This window comes from Apaloderma vittatum, unplaced genomic scaffold (assembly GCF_000703405.1).
Source record: "Apaloderma vittatum isolate BGI_N311 unplaced genomic scaffold, ASM70340v1 scaffold15701, whole genome shotgun sequence".
NCBI lineage: Eukaryota > Metazoa > Chordata > Aves > Trogoniformes > Trogonidae > Apaloderma > Apaloderma vittatum.
In genome coordinates, this window is record NW_009697509.1 from 270 (window position 1) to 24665 (window position 24396).

The following is a 24396-nucleotide window of genomic DNA, read 5'->3' on the forward strand; positions in this document are numbered from 1 at the left end:
GTATTTATACACTAGCCGAGGCTCCTCTGACAGGGTTGCTATTTTGAAAGCATGCAAAAGCAGACCAGTTAAATGGCTTAAATTGGGGTTGGGCTACGGGAAGGCTTGTAAGATTTGTTTGTGAGGTGGAGAAGATCTCTTAAGACTAATTATGTCTTATTAAATGGAAGACTTAAACAGATTATTGTCTGCTATGAATAGATGAAACAAGAATTGCTTTTATGTGCACTTTCCTGTAGAGAGAGTATGAAGTGATCATCCCTTATATGGAACCGTGAAAATGCAGAGCGTAGATGTGCGGTTGAAGAGCATCTGCAACTTTTTTATAAGTCTGCAGTAGATTTTGAGATAGCGCTTCCTGTGGGCTTTAGTAGCTTGAGAACAGAAGAAAAAGCATTTTCTGTGAAGTAAAAAGCTTCACGTGTTTGGAGGACGCTGACAGGACATAGAAGGGCAAAAGTAAAATCGATTATGCTTGTAAATACTATAGAAGGGCATAAAATATACTAACCAAAGTGGTAGCTCTGTGCTATGGTTAAAAAGTGATTGCTTAACTCTGTGTTCCCAGGTCAGCTGTTTTATGTGTGGTGATATATCTAGACACTTGATGAGGGGTTTGCAGCACAAGTGAAACAAAAACCATGGTCTTACTCAAAAGTGTAACTTGTATGAGTTGAAGAACTTGTGAACATCAGCCAGTCTTCCTTTCATCAGTGACTTCAGTACTTCTTCTGTGAAAGTGTAAACCAATCTTCCTCGTTTTGTAGCTTACCCTTAGAGTTTTAGAATTCTTTTTCACACAGGTTTTTGAATCTTTATTATCTTAAGCTGTGTATTCTGCTGGATTTCCCAACAATTTGTTCCCAAAGTTGACTTATGCAATTAACTGCTTGGGGGTGGGAGTGGGTTCTGTAATGCTCATTAACTAATTTAAATTGGAAGGAACCTCAGGAGTACCCTAAGGCAGGGTTGACTTAATATTAAAGTCGAATTCAACTGGAGAAGGTCCTGAGCAATTTGTGTTATATGAATATATTCCACTTACTTTAATAACTCTCTTTAAGGCTTCAGTGTCATGCTTGACCTGAGGTATTTTGGCTGTAGTTCTTAATATGCTTCGGAAGGGTGATGGAGTCTTATGTGGGATTTGATCTTGGGAGTGGAAAGGGGGTACAGTTCTATACTGTTAATTATAGATGATTGTACTGACCAAGAACTGTAACTGGGCTGTTTTGTGTGAGGACAGTATTGTGCTTTAAAAAAAAAAAAAGTATGGGAGCAATAGAGTAGTTTTCTTCAATATGTGTAAAGGAAATTCAATAGTCCTTAACCCAATTACCTGTTAACAACATACCAGGGTGTAACTTGATACCAGATATAGTTAAGAGCTGATGGAAGGAAGCAAAGTTCCCTTCATCTCCACCGGCATGTCTAAAGACTTTAGGACGTGTAGTTCATGGTGTATTCTCTGAACTTATAGTTTCTAATCTTTTTTGTAGGTATAATCCTATATCTGATATTGTAATAGTACTCTCCCCTTTGTGCTCTCAAATTAAAATACTAGAACATAATATGAGAAGGAAATTAAGGGACAGTTGCCAGGTGGTATGAGTGTATTTTGTGTAATAACTCTTACATAGCAGTGCTAAGCTTTCCCCTGATACTTGTCTTGTGGCACTCATCACCATCAATGTATACAATATTTGGTAGTAAAACTGTGCCTGACTTTATTTTTTTCCCCTCCCCTTTCCCTTGCATATCCAAGGAAGTTTGTGTTGTCTCAGGGGAGTACAAGTAGGTGTCAGTAGGGTTACCTATCTTTTTTCCCCCAATATTTTTCTGAAGTTGGAAGGCCAGAGGCAAAATGAGGAATAGAATGCAAGTATCGTGGTTTGGGGGGAAATACTGTTTTTACCACTCTCTTCCTTATGCTCATCAGTGAGCTGGACGCCAGTCTGTTGTGCTTCGTAGGCTGCACAGCAAAGTGAAGGGCCTGATGTCAGGGGTTGTCTGTAAGTTGTAGTGAATGGTAGATGGATACTAGAGGGTAGGAGATGTCTTCTCAGGCATGAAATCCTCAGCACCTTTGAGGTATGCAAGTAATTTTGTTAATAAAACTGTTTTTTGACTTAATTTTGTTCAGATCCATCATTCTAGTGACCAAAGACAATTCATTTTGCATGGAAGTAAACTCCTTTTTCTTGGGGCTATTATTCTATTAACTTCAGTGATAACTCTTAAATGTGAAGCATTACAGTTATTTATTTAGCCAGCTTTACTGAGGTGTCAGTTTGCTTTCACTGAAGCAATACACAATCTGTAGGCCTCATAAATATGTAGGTTTAGGGTAGTCTGCCTACAGAGAGCATGTTATTGGATCACATGGTACTTAAAATCTCACTTCCTTGATTACTTTTTTTTCTCCTTGAAGAGACATAAGGAAGTTATAGTTTACATCAATAGTGTATCCCACTGATTAAACAAAACCGTAGTGCTAGATCTAATGGTTGTGGGAGATTTGATCTGTTAAATTCTGACTTGCTCTTGCAGCTTGTCATGGGATTTACCACAAAATTGTACACAAAGTGTGGTTACGTAATCTTGAGTGCTTTAGCCTTCAGTTTTCACTTGAAGTTGTCAGCTCTTCTCATGAATTCATAACACTGTCTTACTTGAACATTCACACTTTTAAAAATAATGAAGGTAGGCTTAAATGCTTTTAAGAACATTTCAGATGCTAGGTGACTAGGAACTCACTGCTACAACTGTCACTATTTTAGTTAAATTTGCTGCAATTTAACCTTGAACCTATTATGCCAGGGAAATGGTATGTAAATCCCTCGGTTGAGGGAACAAGAAACCTGAATGAATTCTAGTTCCTTCCCTCCTTTTTTTTTTTTTGGATTGTTCCATTTCTAAGATTTTGTCAATCTCGTTGTAAAACTCTCAGAGTTCCCTCCCGAGAGTCTGCACTTACTGCTTATAAGGGAATACACTCTAGTAATGTAATGCAGGTAACTTACTTCAGGAAAAGTGGAGTTAATGAGAAATAATCCAGCTTGGTGAAGACTGTCATCTGGCAAATAGACAAGTCTTGCCTTGGCAAGACCTCCATTATTGAGTTAGGCACTAGTAAGAAGCTTTTTATTCTCTAAGAATAGAGTCTTTCATGTTTCACCTTTTGGTAAACAGATCTGAGTTGAGAATACTACACTTGATCTGTTAACTTCACTTTCACATTTTATTGAAGCAACCTTTTACGTCTCTTATTGTCGAGTAGTTTTCTCAAAGTAACGTTTTAGATAATGAGAAATGGGAATCTCTTACTGATAAATTATAATGACAGCTTTCATGAATCATAGTATTTTTATTTAGCCATTTTTTCCGACTTTGGATCCCTTGTATAAACAGCTTTTGCAAATCTAGTCTGTGACATCTTGTGAGCAGCTGTATAAGTAATTAATATGATATTCTTTGTATGTTATTTCACACTGATTCTTTCTTTCCAGCCATGGTATGGTACTTGCCTATTTCACAGCAATCTTAGTATTAGCTGCTACTTTGAGTTCGAGCAGCAGTAGAATAAGACTTTAAATGCTTTGCTACAACAATATTAAATGAGTACTGTTTGGACTTGGACTTGTACGATTTGTTTCCTTCACTGCATGTGTGTATGCAAAGGAGCAGTTGCTCTTCCCTATGAGAAGAGTATGTATTAATTTGCTTGCTTTTACTTTGCCTAAACGCTTTTCTGTGGCTCTCCCGTAACAGCACTTGCATAGGAAACCTGGACTTCTCCATCGTTCTGTGGCTTAAATCATTTGAAAGGAAGAAGAAAACGTAAACTTAACCTTATTACAAAAGAGCTGTTGCCTCACCCAGAGAACGAGGAGTTCCTTTTTCATATCAGTAGTGTTTAAAGACTTGAACTTGACTATCAAGTGGCCAAGATAACTTAGTGAGCTGAAGCAGGAAAAAAAAAAATAGGAAATTTCCCAAATTCTGTCAGTGTGAATGTAAATACAGAGCAGAAAATGCTTGATATACTAATGCTAGCTTTCATATGTCTAATTCTTACAGATGAGTATTAAGAATAGTACTCTAGCTTTATTTTGATCTCTGTCTTAAAACAGGATTTATTCTCTATCTTAAAATGGGAGATATTAAGTTCACTGTAAACAAGAGAATCGGAAGATCTAAGAACCAGGAGTGTCAGTTTTTCCTTCAGACTTGAGCTACAGACATAATGTTATATTTGAAACTTGCAAAGGGTTATCTCATAACACCTATAGGGTTCTCTCCAGTCTGGCAGTTTTATAAATTTTATACCCTCACAATGCTTTGCCATGTCTCCACTTCTTTTTATAGGAAAGATAAAAGGAATTGCCAAAAGTAATTAAGAGGGGTTTTTTTTTTGGCTACCAGGATAAAACAGATCTTTTTTAGGCTCTGGTTTTATATTGGATGGGAATGTAGCTTGATATAGGAAACCCATTATGAGAAGCTTGACCTACTTCATATAGAAGTAGGTTTTTAACATGACTTGAAGATTCTTCTGTAAATGGGAGAATCTCTTCATGGATAACTTTGTTATTGACATCAAGGGGAGGCATTTTATCAGAAGTACTTATGTCTGGAATAGGTATTTTTCTGTAATTTGGATCTATGAGTTCCTGTTGGATTTTGAAGAGTCAGGAGCTTGAGGAATGTTTGGAATGTCCAAGGAGAAATGGAGTACCTGATGTTTTGCATAATTGAGCCTCTGCATGATTCCTACCTTCAGATACAAGCTGTGAGGTGATACATCATTTCTAGAGTTTTATGTTTGTTGTATCATCCTTCGTCTATTCAGGAGTGTGCAATCCCTAAGTAGTATTAAGCGTTGGAGATTGTGTCTCAGCCCAGATAAGAAAGCTCCTAGTGGTTCACGTGTTACTGGAATTGGTGGGGCTAGAGCAGGGAGAGAGTGCAACTGAGTGTCCTACCTTTTTTCATGTGCTTGAGAAGTAGGAAGGAGAAACATGCTGTAGGAAATGGGATGTGGAGAAAGAAAACTGAATAGGTAAGATTTCCTGATCCACTTGGCTTTCATTCAGAAACTCTGGTGCATGTAAGATGTAATTGCCTTGTGATCTGAGGCATTTATCTGTGGTAGCCAGTTGGTCACTAATGCAGTAGCTGGGTGTTGTACTGCGTAATGGCTAAATGCAGAACTCATGGGGCAAAGGCCTTACAGTGCTGTGATCTGAATGCTCCAGTAATCCAGCCTAGAAAAGAGGCGGAGAAAAGCAAGTAGAGGGTGTTTTTCTTGTTCTAATTCAGTCTTACTGCTTAATTTTAATAGTAAACGGGATTTTCATAAAATGCAGAAAAAATAGTCTAGTTTTGCATTTAGGAAGCTGTATTTTTGCTAATTTCTAAAGTTCTTGTGGTTAATATCTTGGTTGGAGTAATTGCAAGTTTGGGGTACTCCTGAAAGTTTTGGCAAAATTTGGCTCCAAAGTAACTTTGGCAAAAAAAGACTTCATATGTTTGCTAGTCTCGAAGTTCCTACCTAAAAGAGTAGTTGTATTCCAGTTCTGGTGTACATAGAAAATAATTGCCATTATTAAACTGTGGCCTCTTTTACTGTTACTAAATCAATAACTGAGCATGTAGGTAACATCATCCCCTCTGAGCATCATTGCATTGTCAGAACTGACTTGGTGGATCTGTCTTATTTCCCCTCCTTGCCCCTCAGTGTGGTAATTAGGATTTGGACCATCTTCAAACTGTTGGAAATGCCCACAGCCTGGTAAGAATGCACACATACCCTCGTATGTTGTAGCAATTGTAGTGAACTTGGACTGGTCTGTCATGAAGAAAAGAATCCCCAAATAAGTTATCAGATAGGAATCCTCTATCTTGTCATTCGTACTTCTGTTGCACAAAATTGTAGGTGAGTAGCAGTATAAAATTTCTGGGACTTGTGCAGTAAAGTATACCTAGTGCAATTTATCTTTGAAAGATGGCTTGATCCCTGGGCCAGAAATACATTGACTGTGATGTTAATATGGAGGTTATCAATTTGTTTCAAAGACTGCCAGGCTATAGTATTTCATCATTGATCATAACCAGATTCCACCTCATCACTCAAGATATGAAAACTCTCTATCATTCTTCTGCTGTGCCGCTGTCAGTGGCATTCAAAGGCTTGGTAAGAAGCGACTAGCATTTAGAAGAGGTGCCCAAAGCTTGAGCTGACTCATGGCACCTTCAGGTGCCGTCCCATGGAACTGCAGTCAGAAACGAGTTGCTGTCCTCTAGAGTTGGGGACTGTGTTTTTCACCATTAAATCCCCAGTAACTGCTTGTGTGACAGAGTAGACCAACAAGCTTTTCATGGTGTGGCCTTCCTAGGTGGCTGAACAGTCCCATGATACAACACAGAAAATACCTCAGATCTGCTGTAAGCACTGACAGGAAGAAGTGGTTCTAGGGCTAAGGTAAAATGCTACTGCCTCTAGGTAGCATTATGACAGTATTTTTTGAAGAAGAGCATTTAAATATTCATCTGGTGCATTCTGGGGTTTTGTTACTACTTAATTGGAGAAGCATAAGGATAGCATGTTTCTATGGGATGAGGGGGAAGAATAATTTAAGCTATCATTTAAGTACTTGATGAAAACAAAATATAATTAAATGTAGATTAATACCATACTTGCATTCTGTTGCTTATATCTGGTTCCCACCTCCATTGTAAATGACTGTCTCTCGTAACTGGCTTAAGCTTCAGAGGCATCCTTATTAAAACATCTAGATACAGAGGAGGTCTATTACCTGTAAAAGAGACAGAAGTAAAATAATATTGCATAGATTGTTGCCAGTGACTATCACGTAACGTGATTTGACTTCTGTTATGGTTTTGTATTTATTTATTAAACTTTTGCCAGATAAAAATCTTTACTCGGATGACGATTTGGTGTGTCACTTCTTCCCTGTTCCCTGTAACCCCTATTTCTCATCCTGTACTTACATTTAACTCTGTCAAAATTCTGGTTTTAAGAAGAAAATCCTCTGGGTGAGTCAGGATCAAGTGTCTGTTATTCAAGTACAAAAATGGCCTTTTTATACCAAAAGTAGATGAGGATGCATAAGATTAAACCCTTCTGTTTAAACATGTCAGAAACTGTATTTAGTTCTAAGTATATAAACTGAAGAAGAATTTTGTAGATCAGAGTTTGTTGGCTTCAGTACAGTCTTGTATTATTTCAGAGGACTCTGATTTGGAGGTTTGTAAAAGCACTTGTTTCACTTAGCTCCATCAAAAAAAGGATGCTCAAATTTATGCTCAGTTGAGAAGTGTTAAGTGGAGAAATTTAAAATTCTACATTTAAAAATAACCTTTCTCCATCACATAAGGACCAATGGCTGGTTTATACTGCCTGCACCGTGTTAGGGAAATAACTTGGGAATTGCCAGCATTTGGTGTGGAGGTGCTGACGCTAGCGCAGCCATGACCAGAAGTGCCCTTACTTTATGGTCATGTTTGAGTTCTAAGAAAGTCTTGTTTCTGCAGCACAAACAGTGCTAGTACCAGAGTTCTAAGCACCTGATTATCCCCTCCCCTGTTTGTGTTAAGAGAAGCACAGCTTATTTAGTGATAATAAGCAATGTAGAAACGTTTAGTCTCAGATTGACATCTTTAGCTTAGTGGCCGAATCTGAACAGCTTTATTTCTAGAAATATAATTACTTCCTGAATAGACCAGATAAATACATTTTGCCCTTATCCCCACCGAAATAGTAATTTGTCTTTCGTGGATAAATTGATTTGTAAATTCATTTTCATGTGCTTTTCTTACACTTCTGGGTTTAATCATGTGGAAAAGTAGTTATATGACTTCATTTACTTCTAGCAAATGAATACTAATAGCTATCCTAAAGCACAGCTGAGGCTCTTTAGTGCTTTAGACAAACTGTGAATTCAGTTGTGTGTTTGAGCTTATCAAAGCTACTTGCACTGGTTAAAAAAGTGTTCTGTATTCTAGTAATTATCAAATTCCACACCTTCACAGTGCTTGTAAGATTATTTTGTGAAAAATACTTTCAATCCTAAATTCTACTCTTCCATCATATATTGAGGTGAAAGAATAAAGTGAATGGAACAAGATAGGAATGTTTGATTTAAAGGTGTTGATACAGCAGAATGGGAATAGATGTTAGTAAGCCTTCTATATAGCTTTCCTAGAAGCCACACTCACTCTTCTGAGCTCCAGTTTTAACTTATTTGTCATAACTCACACTTGTCCTTCTTAGGTTGTTGTGTTTTGTTTTTGTTTTTTAAATTTCTTCTCTATTAAAAACTATATGGAGGGTTTTGTTTTAATAATTATAACTTGACTATATCTGGCAAACTTAGATCTAAGAAAATATGGGGAGTGCTAAAATTGTGCTTTACTGCCACTGCAGTTTTCTCTCGAGTTAACTTCTGTGCAACCTGCAAATGAAGTCCAAGAGCTTAGTCTTTGACTGAGCTAATGCTGGAGGTAAACTCTGGAGATTGTCTAATCCAACCGTGGGCTCAAAGCAAGGTCAGTAAGAGCCGGTTGCTCAGAGCCTTGTGCAGCTGAGTTGTGACTCCACAGCCTGTCTGAGCAACCTCTCCCCAATAACTGACTGCTCAAAGTAAAAAGTTTTCTTATTATGTTTAACTGGAATGTAATTAATTCTCCCTCTGCCATGGGGAAGAAAGTTTGAAAGGTACTACCACCTATTCTATTATCTGATTTCAGTAAAATTTCACTCCTTCGAAGCCCAGAAGTGGTAGAACATAGTTATGTCCTTCTTTTGTCATTCCCCAGGTAGCACACGTTTGGATGCCCACGGCCTCTTTTGTTTGCCAGTAGGCAAGAAGTTTCCTGTCCCTCTTATGAAAAGACTTTAGTACATTAAACTGACTTTAGTATATTAAACCAACTTATAGTCCATTCTCATTGTAATGTATAACACGTGCATCAACAAATTTTCATAGACTGTTGAGATAAAGACTTCTGTACACAAAAAGGAAAAATGCTGGAGAAAGCTTGCAACTTCAACTTTAATTAGTTTTGCACAATGGGTGAGGAGGGAGAAAGCTCTGGAAGGTGTCATTGTAAGTTACTTGTGTAAAGGCTGCTGTTACTTCTAAAGGTGTCTGTGGGAAGGGTTAGCTAATGCTGTGAATCCATGCCAGGAACTTCTATTGTGCAATAATTTTCCTGTACAGATTACTGCTACTAGCACTTATCCTGAGGACAGTGATTGCTGCTTCAAAGGTAATAAGAATGTTTAAGAAGGATCTAGAAGAGAGAAACAAGAACAATCAGAAGATATGAAGTAGATAATAGATTGGGAGAAAAACCTAGAAACAGGAGGACTGGGGGAATAAAGGGAAAAATAAGTATATGTGAAGTGTATATGTAATAGGTAACCTATGGAATAGCGGAGCATGGGATAAAAAGAAATAAGCTTGTATTTTATATTAAATTTTACTACCCATAAGAAACTCTATTCAACCTATTCTTCATAGCATTTAATAATGTATTCTCATCTTAAGCAGCTGTAGAACCTTTATCTAGGAATATATCAGCATGGCTTAAAGGGGAGTGGATCATGCCTTTGCTCTGTAGTTTTGGCCAAAACCGGACTGGATATCATGGGATGAAGAAAAAGTCCTGTAGTTAGCATGTGTGTATATAATGGAAGAGGTAGTTACTGGAACTTCTTAAGTTACAAATGCTTTCAAGTTATTTGTTACTGTTGTCCTCTTAAATGAATCAGCAGAGGATTTACTGCCATATATGTTGGCAACTTAGTATCCACCAAAAGTTACTGATGCACAGGTTTGTCAACATGCATGTTGAAATTTGCTCAACTTTGATATGAATAACAGATTTACTTTTTTTTTATTCTTTTTCTCCTAGCTTCTATGGAGACTTTGGGCCTTTAAATTTGGCAATGTTGTACAGATACTGCTGTAAACTAAATAAGAAATTAAAGGTAAGCTTTATTTAAAAACAGTGGTCCTGTATTTTTGTTTTGAAATTCAACTAAAATCTATTATACAGTTTGAAAGTGGTTGTTAGGTGCTCATTGTCTAGTGATTATTACTAAGCTTTAAGGTTATTCTTTGTTCTGAATTCTTTTTCCACTGAAGAGTGGAAAAATGGATATGTTCTCACAGCTTAGCAGGTGAGACACTGAAGGCTATGTTCACGTTTTCATAACCTTACGCTTTCAAGACAGTAGTGACAAAAACTGCTGTGGGTGTTTCAGGAGCTTGCAGCAAATGAAGTGGGTGAATAACTGAAAAAACAGATAGAAAAAAACCGAACCCAAAACCACAAAAAAACCCCAAACAAACAAAAAACCCGAACCAAAACAAAGACAAAATTCTCACCCATGAAGAAGAAGAAAACATGGACCTCAAAATCACACTATTTAGACTAAATAACACTCAGTGGAAGAGTGAAAACTTCTAAATCCAACTCAGTTGAATTAAATGTTGCTTCTAATAAGTGCTAGGGAAATATATCTTTACACATATAAAAAAGGTTTGTTTTTCTGTCTGTCTTTTAGAAGAGTCCCTGTCAATCACCTAATTGGTAAAAGCGTTCTCCCTTTCTTGGTTCCATATGGTGATTTTTTGACTCAAGGCAATTTTAAGTTGCTCTTCACTAGAGATGGATAATTTTGGTATCTTCTTTGTATACCACAGTTGCTTTTTGACAGTTTTGACTGTCAAATGTTGGTCTTTTCTTTATAAAGTTGTTGAGAATCTTTAAATGCAGCAGTTAATCCTGAAGATCACAATGACTAAATTTTGTTCCAACAACACTGTCCTGTCATAAAACCCCAAGCCAAATGTGGGTTGACCCTGGCCGGAAGTTAAACAATTGGCAACTCCTCACTGACTCCTACCCCAGCCCTGGTGTGCAACAAGGGAGAGGATCAGAAGAACAAAATCCAGAAAAACTTGTGGGTTGAGATAAAGACAGTTAAAGGCAGGGAATAAGAAGTGGGGAGAGACAACAGGGAACAAAACGAGTGGTACAAAGGCAAAGTCACTCATCACCTCTCACCAGCAGACCAGTGCCTGCCCAGTCTCTGATTAACTGCTAATTTAGAAAAAAACGACTCCTCAGCTTTATTGCTGAGCGTGACATTCTGTGGTATGGAACAGGAACGTCCCTTGTCTGGGTTGGTTTGGGTCAGCGCTCCCGGCCATGTGCCCTCCCAGCGTCTTGGCCAGCCCAGCCTACTCACTGTGAGAGCAGAGCGAGGAACAGGCGGCCTTGCTGCTGTGCCGGCACTGTTGGGCAATAGTTACAACACTGGTGTTATCGACATGAGTTTTAGTCGCAAATCTGGAACACAGATCATGAAGGTTGCTATGGAGAAAACCCAGCTCCATCCCAGCCAGATCCAGTACGTTGAGCACATGGCTGTAGTTTAAACCTGGTCCACAGATACCTGTCAAAAGTGATTTGCATTGTGTAGAGAAAATGTATCAAATTTAAGAAATGAAATAAATATTTTGGTTTCAAAGCACTAATTAATTATCACTTGTGTGCAAATGTTAAGGAGACCTGTGAGTATTACAGATCATATAAAATATATGACCTGTTACAGAAAGGGAAAGTGGGACAGCAGATGTAAAGACATTGGCCATGGTTAAGAGGATTCCTGTATCAAAAATTACATTATGTTTTGGGACTAATATTTGATGCACAAATGAAACCCGTTATGCTAGTTGATCCATGCTGTCTGCTGCTTCCAGGGGTGTGCTGACCTAATGTCAGATAGTCTTAAGAGATGATTCTGCAAATTGAGTAATTTGTAGAGTTGCTACAGCTTTTTTGCCAAAAAGTGCTGCTAGTGAAAATTTACATTGCTGCTTAATACAGGAAGTTAGAAATACCAGAGTCTGAGTTTATTTAGAATTTTGAATGCCTCTGTATTGGGAAAACGTTGGATTTGCTATTTCTGTGTTAATACTGAATAGATCTTATAAATACACTCTCACCCTATTTTCCAGTGCCACTGGCACATTCAAATATGACCAGTGATGCTCGCTCTCTAGGAATCTTTTTTTTGGGTTGTACCTTAACTCTGCTATTTGTGACCTTATGTTTGAGTGTGAAGTGGCTACTTCACAGAAGAACTGAGAATAAACTCTCTGGTCTAACTTTTTCTCTGCCTATGAGAGGTAGAGAGATTACTTCTGTTCTTTCCAAATTCAGATTGAGACTGAGATCAGTTTGGGACCTGAAAACGATCTCATGTATCACTGTTGAAGTGTACCTTCATATTTTTATAGTTGAATTTCAAACTGGGCCTCAGGTAGCGAGGATTTCACCCAGAAAGTAAGAACCGAACTAATAAATACCTCAGGATTTGTAGGAGTTCTTTTCTTATTTGGTTTTTTATTTGTTTTTCCTCGAATGATTCAGTATTAAACAATAAAGTTTCTACAGTCTTTATTCTTGTTATAAGACCATCATCTGCATTGAATGAAGCAAGCTGCTTGTCATAAATGGCTTGTAATCATGATGATACAAAGATTATATGTCATAATGGAAAAAATACTCCAGGGAGCCAAACTGAAACTGAATTAGTAACTCTGACATTTGCAGGGTTGATTTAGAAAATTCTGATGTCGTTTTAATGTAGCTTCTGTATTTGAAAAAAGCAAACATGCTTGTGGTGTTGGTTTAAGACTACAGATGTTCAGGAGCAGGGCAGAGAAATCTCATGCAAATCAGCTGTGAGGAGGTGCTGTTTGCTGCTACCTTACAAGAGGCTGATCCAAAACAGGTTAATTTAAACTACTAGTGCATAATAGAGAAGGATAACCTGATATTGTAACCACTTGAAAGTAATACTGAAATCGAACAGCTAGAGCTTGGAATACCGCCAGAGGTAGGTAGGGAAGGAGAGGGGTACCAAGCTTGCAAGGTGCTAATGGCAGATGTACAACATTTTAAAGTAGACTTAAAGTAACTTAATGTTAACTGATTTTAAAACCAATAAATAGTTCTGTTCTGAAGAGCTGAAGAATTTATTCAGGTATCTATTTGGTGAGAAAGTTGGAGCCAAAGCCCTGGTTCTACTTTACAGGAAAAGCTTTCTGACCTTATGTTTGTATTTTTTTATTGCTGGTTGCTATGGAGATGATCTTGACCAGCCAAGTCAGAGTACTTGGCTGTGCTGTCTTCCTACTTGTTCGGGGGGGCAAAAATACTTGGCTAAAGCAACTGTGATTCATTAGTGAAACATTATTTTTTTTTTCCTTCTGTTTAAGTCTGATTTCATATGAAGTGCTTTAAAAAACCTGCTGGTTATGTGTGTATAACCTTATACAATTTCAATAAATTCAGAAATAGGGGTAATCAGAGAGGGACTGTTGCTGAGATGAAGGATACAAGGACGGAAGATCAAAAATAGGAGAAGGAAGGTGCTTGGCAGGTTTATGAATTATGGGCTTAACATTTCTTTCATGATAACTGTATTGCAGCTGAATCACTGAGGGGTTTGGTTTGTTTTAATAAAAACTTCTGGACATACACAGAGAGCTGTAGTAATGCAAGCATCTCATTTAGCACAGCTTAGATTTTGAGGCAGGTTGCGTTTACATGTTTACAGTTTGCCAGCCTTATATTCACTGTGCTTTATATGTACACATTACATATATATAGAAATCATATTTGTGTTGATCCAGGCTTGAAGTATTGTGTTGATCCACATTGAAGTATTTTCTTGCTTGAACAATTCAAATATATTGAGCCATATCCATTAAACAAAATATTGTCAAATAATCTGGTGATTCTAAACAGATACAAGTCTAGTAATTGTCCACAATGGTACCTACTAAGTCTACCATCAGCTTCTGTGCAACTATCTTGAGGTCTTCAAAAAACAAGAATTGAACTATTATTTTAAAAACTCAAACTCAAACAGGGAAAAAAAAGTAATCTTACACTGAAAATAATGTGTTCTGTAGCCCTCTCATACACCCAATGAATTAGTTTTGCCACCTAAACCAAAACCTGCCGTGTGTTTCATGTAACCTCTGTGTTCAGTTCAAAAGTTTGTCTTTGAGTATATTCCCCTGGGATGTATCTTGAGAGATACTGTTCTGTCTCTGTTGTTACAGTTTGTCTTCTAAGAATGTGTGAAACTGATAAAAACTTCTTTCCGAAAAGTATCTTTAGTGCTTCATAGTGCAAGTTAGTTTTACTGTAGCAGAAAGATTATTTGCAGCTATGTTAATATATTATCTCTAAGTGGAGCTATTCTGTAGAAAACCTGCATTGAAAAATTTCTTGTTGAAACATTTCTTGTTGTTCTGAAGTTGCACAGCATCTGGGAGAACTAAACCCTGAATTCATTCAGGTGGAGCTCTGGAGCTGTAAAAACAGTCACCTTAGAGAACTGTCTCTAACATGTTTTATTATTGAACCTAGTCAAAAGAATAGACTTAGCTCATTAAATGTGGTCAGAAAATATTTTTTTTTAATACATCATAGCTTAGTACTGGTATTGAATGTGTACCGAGTTGAGAATTTGTGTGTTAATGTTAACAGGGGCATTCAGTTGATTTCAGCAAACATTGTAGAACTTGATTTTCTGAAACTTCTATGCAAATAAAAACAGTAGTTTGTTTATAGGCTTCTGAAAAGTTAAATCTTGATGCAGTTTTCCTGTGATTGCTATGCTATGAGCTATTAATTAATGTCCGTTTTAAAATTTCTGTTTTAGTCAGGATTCAAAAAACCATTTGTATTTTCCATATAGCAATATGGCTCATAATGATGAAACCCTTACATTTTGAAAATGAAGCAGTGAAAATGTTATAATTGCTTTCATTTAAATGTTCTGGGAACTTCTAAGGTGAGCTGTCACTTTAGCTAGTTCATGTAGAGAAGCGTCTCAGTTGGAATGACTTGATAGATCAATGTGATTAACAAAAGTCCATTCTGTAAAATAAAGCAAGAAATATCTTACTACGTAGAACTTTTGGCTAACTAGCAGAATGTGCTTTTTGCAGTTTAAAATAATATTTCAGGTGAACTGTAAACTGTTGGAAAGAACTTTGCTTTAAAATAAGTAGTAGTCAACAAGTTATAATTGAAGTTCTGTCAGTGTTGCGTAACTACTGTAATCTTATCCCACCTACACATCATGGGTGGAATTGCAGTTAGAGAACACTAAAATTAAGAAATTGAGGAGGGGGAAGAAAGGAGGGAACTTAAAATACTGGCATTAATTTTGTCAAGATTTAATAATAATTGAATGCTTTCCTAATGAAATAACTACTTGTGCTTTATTTTTTTGCATATGTGCTGAGGGAGATGTTGCTCTTGGTCTCAAGATATAACCTCTTCCAGTCATCAGCAGCCAACTGTCTCAGAATTGCTGTCCTGTTGAGGTGTACTTGGTCACATTAACTCTTGCTCCTTCTAACTATGGAGTCACAGAATCACAGAATGTTCGGGGTTGGAAGGGACCTCTAGAGATCATCTAGTCCAGCCCCTCTGCCAGAGCAGGATCCCCTAGGGCAGGTCACACAGGAGCACATCTGGGTGGATTTTGAAAGTCTCCAGAGAAGGAGACTCCACAGCCTCTCTGGGCAGCCTTTGCCAGGGCTCTGTCACCCTCACAGTGAAGTCATCTCTCCTTGTGTTGAGGTGGAACTTCCTATGTTCTAACTTAAACCCAGTATTTCTTGTTCTATTGCTGGGCACCACTGAGAAGAGATTGTCTCCTTCCTCTTGACACCCACCCCTCAGATATTTCTATACGTTAATAAGATCCTCCTCTCAGCTGTCTCCTTTCAAGGCTCGACAGCCCCAGTTCTGTCAGGAAGATGTGGGTGACAAGACCAGGCTGGGATGTGTGGTTAGAACTGCTGGTAAAGTGCTGGGTTTGTGGGGGGTGAGAGTGAGGCTCTCGCTGTGATGCATGTATCAGTTTTCTCCTGAGTTTATCAGGTATTTGGAGTTTTTTTGCAAACTTTCTGTTAAAAGCTGTCCTAAAATTTGCAGTAAGATTTGAGAATCAATGTTTACAGATTTGTGGAAAACAGTTGGCACTGCTTAAATAAAACACAATTCTGCAGCAGTACTTGCCTTATCTCCCACCCCCAAGTGTCTTCAGTGCCAAGAATAGGAAAAGAAAGTAAATTAGAATTGTTAAATTGTGGTTAACCTGCAGTAGGGTAACAGCAGCACTGATATAAAGGCGGCTTATGAAATGCGCAACTTCTAAAAATAGAAATACGCTGCCAATATTCAGAAGCAGAATCCAGGGTGTGTGTTGATGACTTCCTCAGAACTGTAGTAGTAGTGTAGAAATCTCTCAGGAAAAAAATGGCTGATAGTGTTGCAGAATATAATGAAAGTGTAGCAATTCATGAAGCTAAAAAATAATGCGTTAAACTTGCCACTTGTCTAACTTGCCATTTTAAAGTCACTATTTTATATCTCTGGCTTTAAGTAGTTTTGCTGCAGTTTGTCATTACCGTTCTTTGCTGGTGCTTGCTGGTCTTGTTTTCAATGGGAATCTTGTCCACAGGATTCTGACAGAGGCTTCTTTTCTTCCGGAAGAATACAGAATTGCAAGTGTTACTAGTTTTGTCTCTGCCTAGCCTTTTTTTTTTTCTTTCTTCAAGCTTTTCACTTGTGCAATAATTGATTTTGTTTTAATATTCTTTCTGTTGAAGCTTTCTAAAGATGTCTGTCATTCCATTTTTAGGTAGTATAGATGGAAGTGATGTTTAACTTTTAAAAGGCCTTTAAGATTGATTGCTTCAGGTTTTTCTTGTCTCTGCAGAATTATGTGCTAAAGAGACTTAAGAATTGTTTTATTCTGAAAACATTTATATCTTTAATCAATGTTCATAAGCTATTGTTCAAATATTTAACATTGGAAAAGATTTTCAGTATTTTATGTTGAGCATTTTGATTCAACTGCATTTTACAGGATACTTTTGCACAGCAAACTGAGGTATGTCCTGACAGAGTGGCTGTTTCCCTGCGCTCTTATCTATAATATCAGAAGATTGTTCATGATATCAGTAATTTTTTCTCCTTTAAGAATCTGTCTGTAAGACTTTTTTTTCTGACTTTTCAGTTTTGGAAAAGTGACCTTTTAAAAGATTTTTCAGGTGTATTATTCTTTCAGTAAATAAGCTGTCTTTTTTGTTTTGTTTTTTTTTAACAGTATTTCAGTCTATCAAGAAAGAAGATAGTGTACTATACCAGTTTTGACCAGCGGAAACGAGCAAATGCAGCTTTTTTAATAGGTGCATATGCTGTAAGTATTATTTATCACATGGATACTTCTAACTTTCCTCTAGAGGTGTGTGTGATGTGTAAAATAGGATCTCAAGGGATGGTTTTTGAGGTGGGTAGGCAGACTGGAATTTCATTCTTCTCTTGGCTGTCTTTGAAAATTCTGCCGTATGTGTTTATAGGGAAGTGTTTGGCACTTAACTCCATTTACTTTAGTACACAAGAATTGCTTTTGGTAGATCCTGTGCATGTTTTTTCACAGGATACCATTTTCCTGAATGTCAAAAATACAAACTATAAACTTGCCTCTAAAGTTGGCTGCCTTAGGATCAGTTGCTGCTCATGGCAGTAGTGAGATTCATACTGGGGAGGAGAGAGCTGTCTCTCAGAGCCTTTCTTAAAGGCACTAGACCACAGTTACAGTAATTATTGGAAGGATTTCTTCTCTCGCTTAATTTTCAAAGCCTACACGGAATAATGGAAAATGAGGTATTTCAGCCTTCTAATATTACAGAAAATATGCAATATACATGGCTTAGTTGTGCAAACCTAACTTATGATATTGTGTAAGTTATGATAGTCCCAAGCGGACACTTGCACAGCCACTTGTGTGTCTGCATAGTGGTGTAGCTCAAATTTCAATTTCACCTTTCTGCTCTGCTGTCCAGAATTGGAGCACACTTGCAGAAAACTTAGACGTCTTCATGATAGCATGTTTTATGGTCACGAGCTGACATGGTCAGCTGGATTCTGGAAGTCTCTGTTAAGTCAGGCTTTATACTGTGTGACAGCTGGTGTATTTTTTTTCAGGCTTGAGGTCATGCTGAAAGCAAAGCTCAATACATGCAGGTGATAATATTGAAAGAAATTAGGTTGCAGATGCTGGTAGTTAAACAAATTGTTTTACTGCAAGTACGGAGGTAATGTGTGAATGCACAGTTAGCCTGGTTTGTCTCAATTTGTCCCTAGGAGTTTCTGGAGGAAAGAGGGGTGAGAGAGAGTAGGTTTACCTGAATTATACTGGAGCAATTGCCTGAACTCCCCACTTGTCATCAGAGAATTCACTCTTGGAGAACTTACAGCAGTTCCTGACTTGAAAGAGTCTAATCAGTAAAATAAGTGTGTAATCGGCAATTTGATCTATTAGGATTTTAATATCCACATTGTGACAGAAATATGTGTACTCTTTGATTTAAGGTCTTTTCTTCAATTATACAAGCTTTTTGAGACCAGAAAGTCTTATAGCTGTGATCTCTCCAATGTATGAAAGTTAACTGAGAAGGCTTTTTTTTTTTTTTTAATTTGCCCTGGTGTTAAAATATTAAATGTAAAATGAAACTTGGAAAACCATGGATCAGGTTCTAGGAATCGATTTCCAATGGTGATTATGCAACTTAGATTGTTCCATTCGAAAGCTGCTTAGACATGTTGTACTGAAATACCCTATAGCTATTAAAATGTTTTAACGAGAGAGTCATAAGTTTAAGCAAAACTAAAGTCTTATAATTTTATTGGCCATAGCTTGCCTATTTGTAAATTATATCTCAGGAAGATGTGTTTTTCTGAATTTCATTGTTTACAATGGACTTTCAATACATTTGGGCTAATCATGTCCAGTTTCTAAATTATTGTCTTTCCTCTTAAGAATTCCACAAATATTACTTCTGTCACAACATTCGAATGAATAAGGAAAAAAAATTAAGGTGTTACAAGAATGCAGAAGTCTGCACTTTCTTCTCTTAAGTGGTGGAGTCACCGTCCCTGGAGGTGTTCAAGACACGTGTAGATGTGGCACTTCAGGACATGGTTTAGTGGTCATGGTGTTGTTGAGTTGATGGTTGGACTTAATGATTCTGTAATTCTCTGATATTACCGGGAAGTACAGGCTTCCTCCTAAGTGGCCAAGACTACAACACAGTGCTCAGTGGTTTCAGAAACAGGGTACTACTAGGTTTTACAAAGTCTTATGAGGCACCACAGGGAATATTTTGAAGCTAGTGTTGCTTTGCTTTTTCCTTCATCTCTTTGGAGACTTATTTTAGTAGTTAGGATCTTTTATGTAGTCTTTCACAATAGTTAATTAAAAAAATAGTCTTTAAAAATTGTTTTAAAATAGTATTACAAGTACTTTCATGTGTACTGAAACTGAAGTAACCTCGTTTGACTCAGTTTGTCCCTAGAAGTTTCTGGGGGGAAGAGGGGTGAGAGAAAATAGGTTTACCTGAATTATACTGAAACAATGACATGAATTCCCCACTTGTCATCAAAGGATTAATTCTCAGAGAAATTGTGAAGCAGCGCGCATTTTCCTCTGTCTGATAACGTATGGATGAATTAGGGGCTGAGCCCCACTCTCCATATTCTTAAGGTGTTTGTTATGTTTCTCCTCTGGTGGGAAACCAAGGAAACCCATACCTAGTTGTGTGCTTTGCTATCTAGTAAAGTTGAGAAGAGCAGGAGGAATACCTGTCTGTCTGTAGGAGTGACTCTGCTGTGCTTCTAGAGAAATGGAGCAGGAGGAAGAGAGAACGGATGCATATGACACTTGCTCCTCCTGGTAAACCTAGAACTTTAATTCGAACTCTGCCTGAAACTTGAAAGGTTTGTTTGCTTGTAATCTAAGCATATTGCACTGCTGCTCCAATCCATGATCTCTTGCTTGCAGGGTCAGCTGGTGCAAAGGCTTTTTGGTTCCTGCAGCACGTACTGCCTCTTTGCTGTTTCAAGCAACGACTTCCTTCAGATTGCTTTAGGTTGGCTTCACAGAATTCTTGTGATAGTTTAGCAGCTCTGGAGTGCATCCGTTCCATACGCTTCTAATCTGAAAATGACAGATGTGAGTGAGAACAGGATTAATCCAAATTGTATTTGAAATATTGTGGCTGAGTGTTGAGGTAGTCTTGCAAAATACAAATTCCAGTTTTGTTCTGTGAACTTCTTAGGATGTGTGGTATGAATTTTCTTGGCAGTGTATCCCAGCTTTGTCTTTCAACCATCTTGTTATTTAGGAAGTTGAGAACATAGAAATGAAAATCTGAGAGAAAAAAAATACTTGAAAATTTTCTATCTTTGCTGAATTTGTTTTTTACAGGTAGCCACTTGATATAGTTGTGATAGTGGAGAGAGGGAGGGGAACCTTGTAAAACAACTCTTGTGAGAGAATAGTTACTATCTGGAAAGTGAGATCTTTTGTTTTTTCTTTTTTAAAGGCTTTTACTCACATTACTCTTAGATACGGGTTTGATTTATGCAAACTATTCACAACAGGCCCTTTGTGGCTTTTTTTTTTTTTACATGTTGAATAATGAAAGCACTCTAAAGATTTATCATATTAGATTAAAAAATGAAGCTAAGTTTCAGTTGCTAAGTTTTCATTGTTAAAGATGAGTCAGAAAAGTCTCCTTGTTTTTTCTTGATTTTCTTAATGCATATCACTAACTTTGAAGCACTGAAGACATACTGTAGTGTTTCCTTTTCCATTTCATTATCCTTCCTCCTTCAGTTATTACAACATTCTTGACATCTGCAATACTTCTGTTTTTTTTCAGGATCTCTGTTCAGTGTTTCTTTTTCTCTCCTTCCTTTTGTGTTCTTAATATCTTTCATGTTTCCATCCTGAGGTCTTTATTATGAGCTTTGTGGACAGACAGCAGTGTTTGGTTCAAAATGTTATGTCTACATGTCTTTGAGCAGGGACAGCTATGAAGTACCAAAACTTCTGTGAAATAAAAGCTGCAGCGTTAGGAAAACATTCATATAGTGCAAATTGGCCCCTGATTCAGATTTCTGGGCCCTTAACTGTGCAAGGTGGAAAATCATCTTTTCCCTGTCCTCTGAATTACCCTCTAAGGATCTTTTAAGTATAAGGAGGAATTTTGGCTTTAAATGTGAGCTAAGTGATGTGATTATTCACATTGACGTGAATAAAATCAGTGTCTTTCTTTGAAGTACGCTCCTCGCCCAAATCTATTGCCCAGGATGTGCTGTTCTTAAATGCAAAAGCTTTGTGAAGGAAATACCTGTTAAAAAACCTGTAAAGGAAATAGAGAGAATAGATCTTTCACAAACTAAAAGAAACTTCTGCAAATGACTGTGAAAGCAGAAGAGCACTGCCATGCTGCAGGGATGGAAAGCATGAAGTTGGTGCCATTAGTTAGCAAACATTGCTCTAGACAGACGCAGCCCATTACAGCTGAAAAATTAAAATAACTGGGCCCCTTTGCTTTTTGAATTTAGTAAATACATGTATCCATTAAGTAAACCTCTTGGTCTGTTCCAGTATTAGTAATCACTTGTTTGACCCCAGCAAAGAAAAATCCAATAATTAAGTCAGAAATGATTGATGACACAGAATAAATCGAATGTTTTTTATGTAGAAGTTGTGGTCTATTTTGATGACGGAAAGGCTGCGTTGCTTCTAGAGATTAAGGAAGGGGCAGTATGGAAGTTTGGGAAAACAAAGGGACATTAATTTTCAGAAACATGTCATTTAGGCATTTTTAGTAAATGAAATAGCCATATTGACCCTGCTAAAGAACTGAGATTTAACATTTGAGTTTAGGTGGGGTTTGTAGGTTTTTTTTTTTTAATACAGATCATACTGATCAGTGCTATCAAGGTGACCATGATAAGCTGAGCAGCGATATTGGAGAGGGAGACTGAAATACGACTCCATGTCATGAAACTGATCTTTTGAAGGCAAATCAGTTTGTGTAGAGGGTTTCAGTCTGAAATTAGACCAGTTGTGCAAAGCAGTGAAATAGATGGTAGTAGAAAAACAGATTATTCTGGATCTCCTTTCCATTGTAGCTTGAGTAATTTTTTTTTGTTTTGGTTTATCCTTGTCTTTTTCTCTCTGCTTTGCCCATGCTTGAGGAAGAAATGCAAGAGTATCGACCTACCTTGTTGACATCTTACAGGATACTAAGAATCCTGTTAACTTGAGTTATGACTCTAGACATAAAGTGAATTGCAAATAATTCACCACGTACCTATATTCGAATGTGCTCAAGGTCAAAAGATGAAAAAAGCTTCTAGATAAGGAACTAACCTATGTCTTGGTTAAGAAAATAATTACTAGAATACTTTATATTTGACAGTTAAATGTGTGTAGAGCTAAAAATCACTCGTGTAGGCACTGATTGTAAGGTGAGTTGGAGGGAAGTGGCAAGGAAAAGTGTGTAGCTTTGTTGACAAAATGTGTTTGTGCACGTGAAATATGTCACTCTAAACTGCATTAAGGGGGGGAATGACACAAACCAATTTCTGCTGACATCTGTTCATTTCTGAATCTTTTACTGTGTGTAGATATGTCTTTTCTGACCTAGAACTGTCGTTGGAGTTGGTCATGAAGGAGTACAGTGTATGTTCTTTAGTGGGCTGGGTGAAGCTTAAGTGTGGTTAATGACTTTCCATGCTCAGAGTTGATTTTTTTTTTTTCCTCCCCCCCTCTGCCCTTATCCTTTTAGGTGATATACCTGAAGAAAACACCAGAAGAAGCTTACAGAACGCTTTTGTCTGGATCTAATCCACCGTATCTTCCATTTAGGTATGTGAACATGAGAAATGGGCCTCGCTTTTGCATTTTGGAATTTGCTAAATATAATTTTTTTTTATATTGCCTTCCCAGACAAGGGTTTTGTGGCTGATACAGACATTGTATCAAAATGACTTATCTCCAGAAAAAACTTTTTCTTCTGGTGGAACTACTTGCTCTGTTTTGGAATAGGAAAGCCATCTAGATTGATTTAACTAAGACTCCATCTTGCAAACTGTCAGGTTTTGAAAATAGTTCTTAATATGTTTGTGATTTAGTAGTTAAATCTTTTCTTTGTTGTGTATCGTGTTTTACCATTTGGAAGTCAAATCTTTCAAACTGCATAGTACCTAACTAGCTAGACTTACATGAAAGGAGGAGGGTTTATGCTGTCATATTTTCTCAATTTTACAGAACAAGTACTGATGTTCAGGTTATGAAATTGCTTTGCCTTTCTATTTTCAATTAATCATACGTATTTTCTATCAATCTGTCTTTATTCTCTATTCTAAGGTCATATTGAGGCTTGAATCTGGGGAGTTTTAGCTATCCTGACTACCTAATAATGACACTTCTAAACTTTATTCATGGTGTGGACCATGAAATGCCCTTTTGCTTTATGAGTGAAAATACCTCATGGTATTCTTATGCAAATACTGGCAATAAAATGCAACTGCAAGAAGGTCAATAACCTCTTTTTTAGGGGAGTCAGCATTTTACAAGTAGTGTTGACTGTCAGCCAATGCATTTTTAAATATAGACCTACCTTTTATGTATCAAATTATTCTGATTCTAGAGCCACTCGGCAAAGGAAGATCAGTTTGTCTCTCTTCTTATATCTTGAATGGGTGCCAGATGCAGTATAAACTTGTTGGGTTGTTAGATTTGTATGTAAAGACAAGTTTGACTATGAAATCTTAAACCCTTGAACACATGTTTTGAAAAAAGATATCAAATCAGTTATGGCTCTTGGCAGAGAGTTTATACAGTGATGTGGTCATCAGTAGCTCTCCAAAGCCCAAGAAGTTTACTGAGCTATTGATATTGATATTTTTTCTCAGCTAATTACAAAAGAACCTTTTTTATTGCATCGTACCAAGTATATTTGAAACATGTCAGTGTTTTTTGTTTATTTTTACATCTCCAAATTCTATATAAAATATAGGTGTGATCTCAGTTTAAGAATGTAGTTTTCTCCACCTTTTAGATTCTTTGGTTCCTGATCTTATCCCAGTTTGAAATAATTACATTGATCTTTTCCATTTGCAGAAGGTTAGCTAGTGGAAAATAGCTACCAGAAGCTCCTTGTAGCAAACTCATATTATTTTGAGCACAGAAACTCTGTTGATACATTCTTCTATCTCCTTATGTCTTGGTTTAGAAGACAGGGGAAAGCCTCCCTTGAAACCGGGAAATGTAAACACCCCCCACACACCTCCGAATTACTATACCTTTGAAATGATGGGGCTTTCAGACAAAGATATGGGGATAGGAATACCAGTTCTTTACTGAGAAATTGCAAACTACGAGGGGTAATGATACAGGGG

At 37.3% G+C, this 24396-nt stretch overlaps 1 protein-coding gene across 1 annotated transcript in view; it reads left to right on the top strand.

The window, feature by feature from the left end:
* CDC14A (cell division cycle 14A) overlaps positions 1-24396 on the top strand; it is a gene marked incomplete at its 3' end in the record, with an annotated part of 42627 nt that overhangs the window by 223 nt on the left and 18008 nt on the right. The window contains exons 2-4 of the mRNA XM_009877668.1: positions 9943-10018; positions 17243-17335; positions 22782-22861. Coding sequence (XP_009875970.1) covers positions 9977-10018; positions 17243-17335; positions 22782-22861 — 215 coding nt within the window. The remainder of the gene's footprint in view (positions 1-9942; positions 10019-17242; positions 17336-22781; positions 22862-24396) is intronic.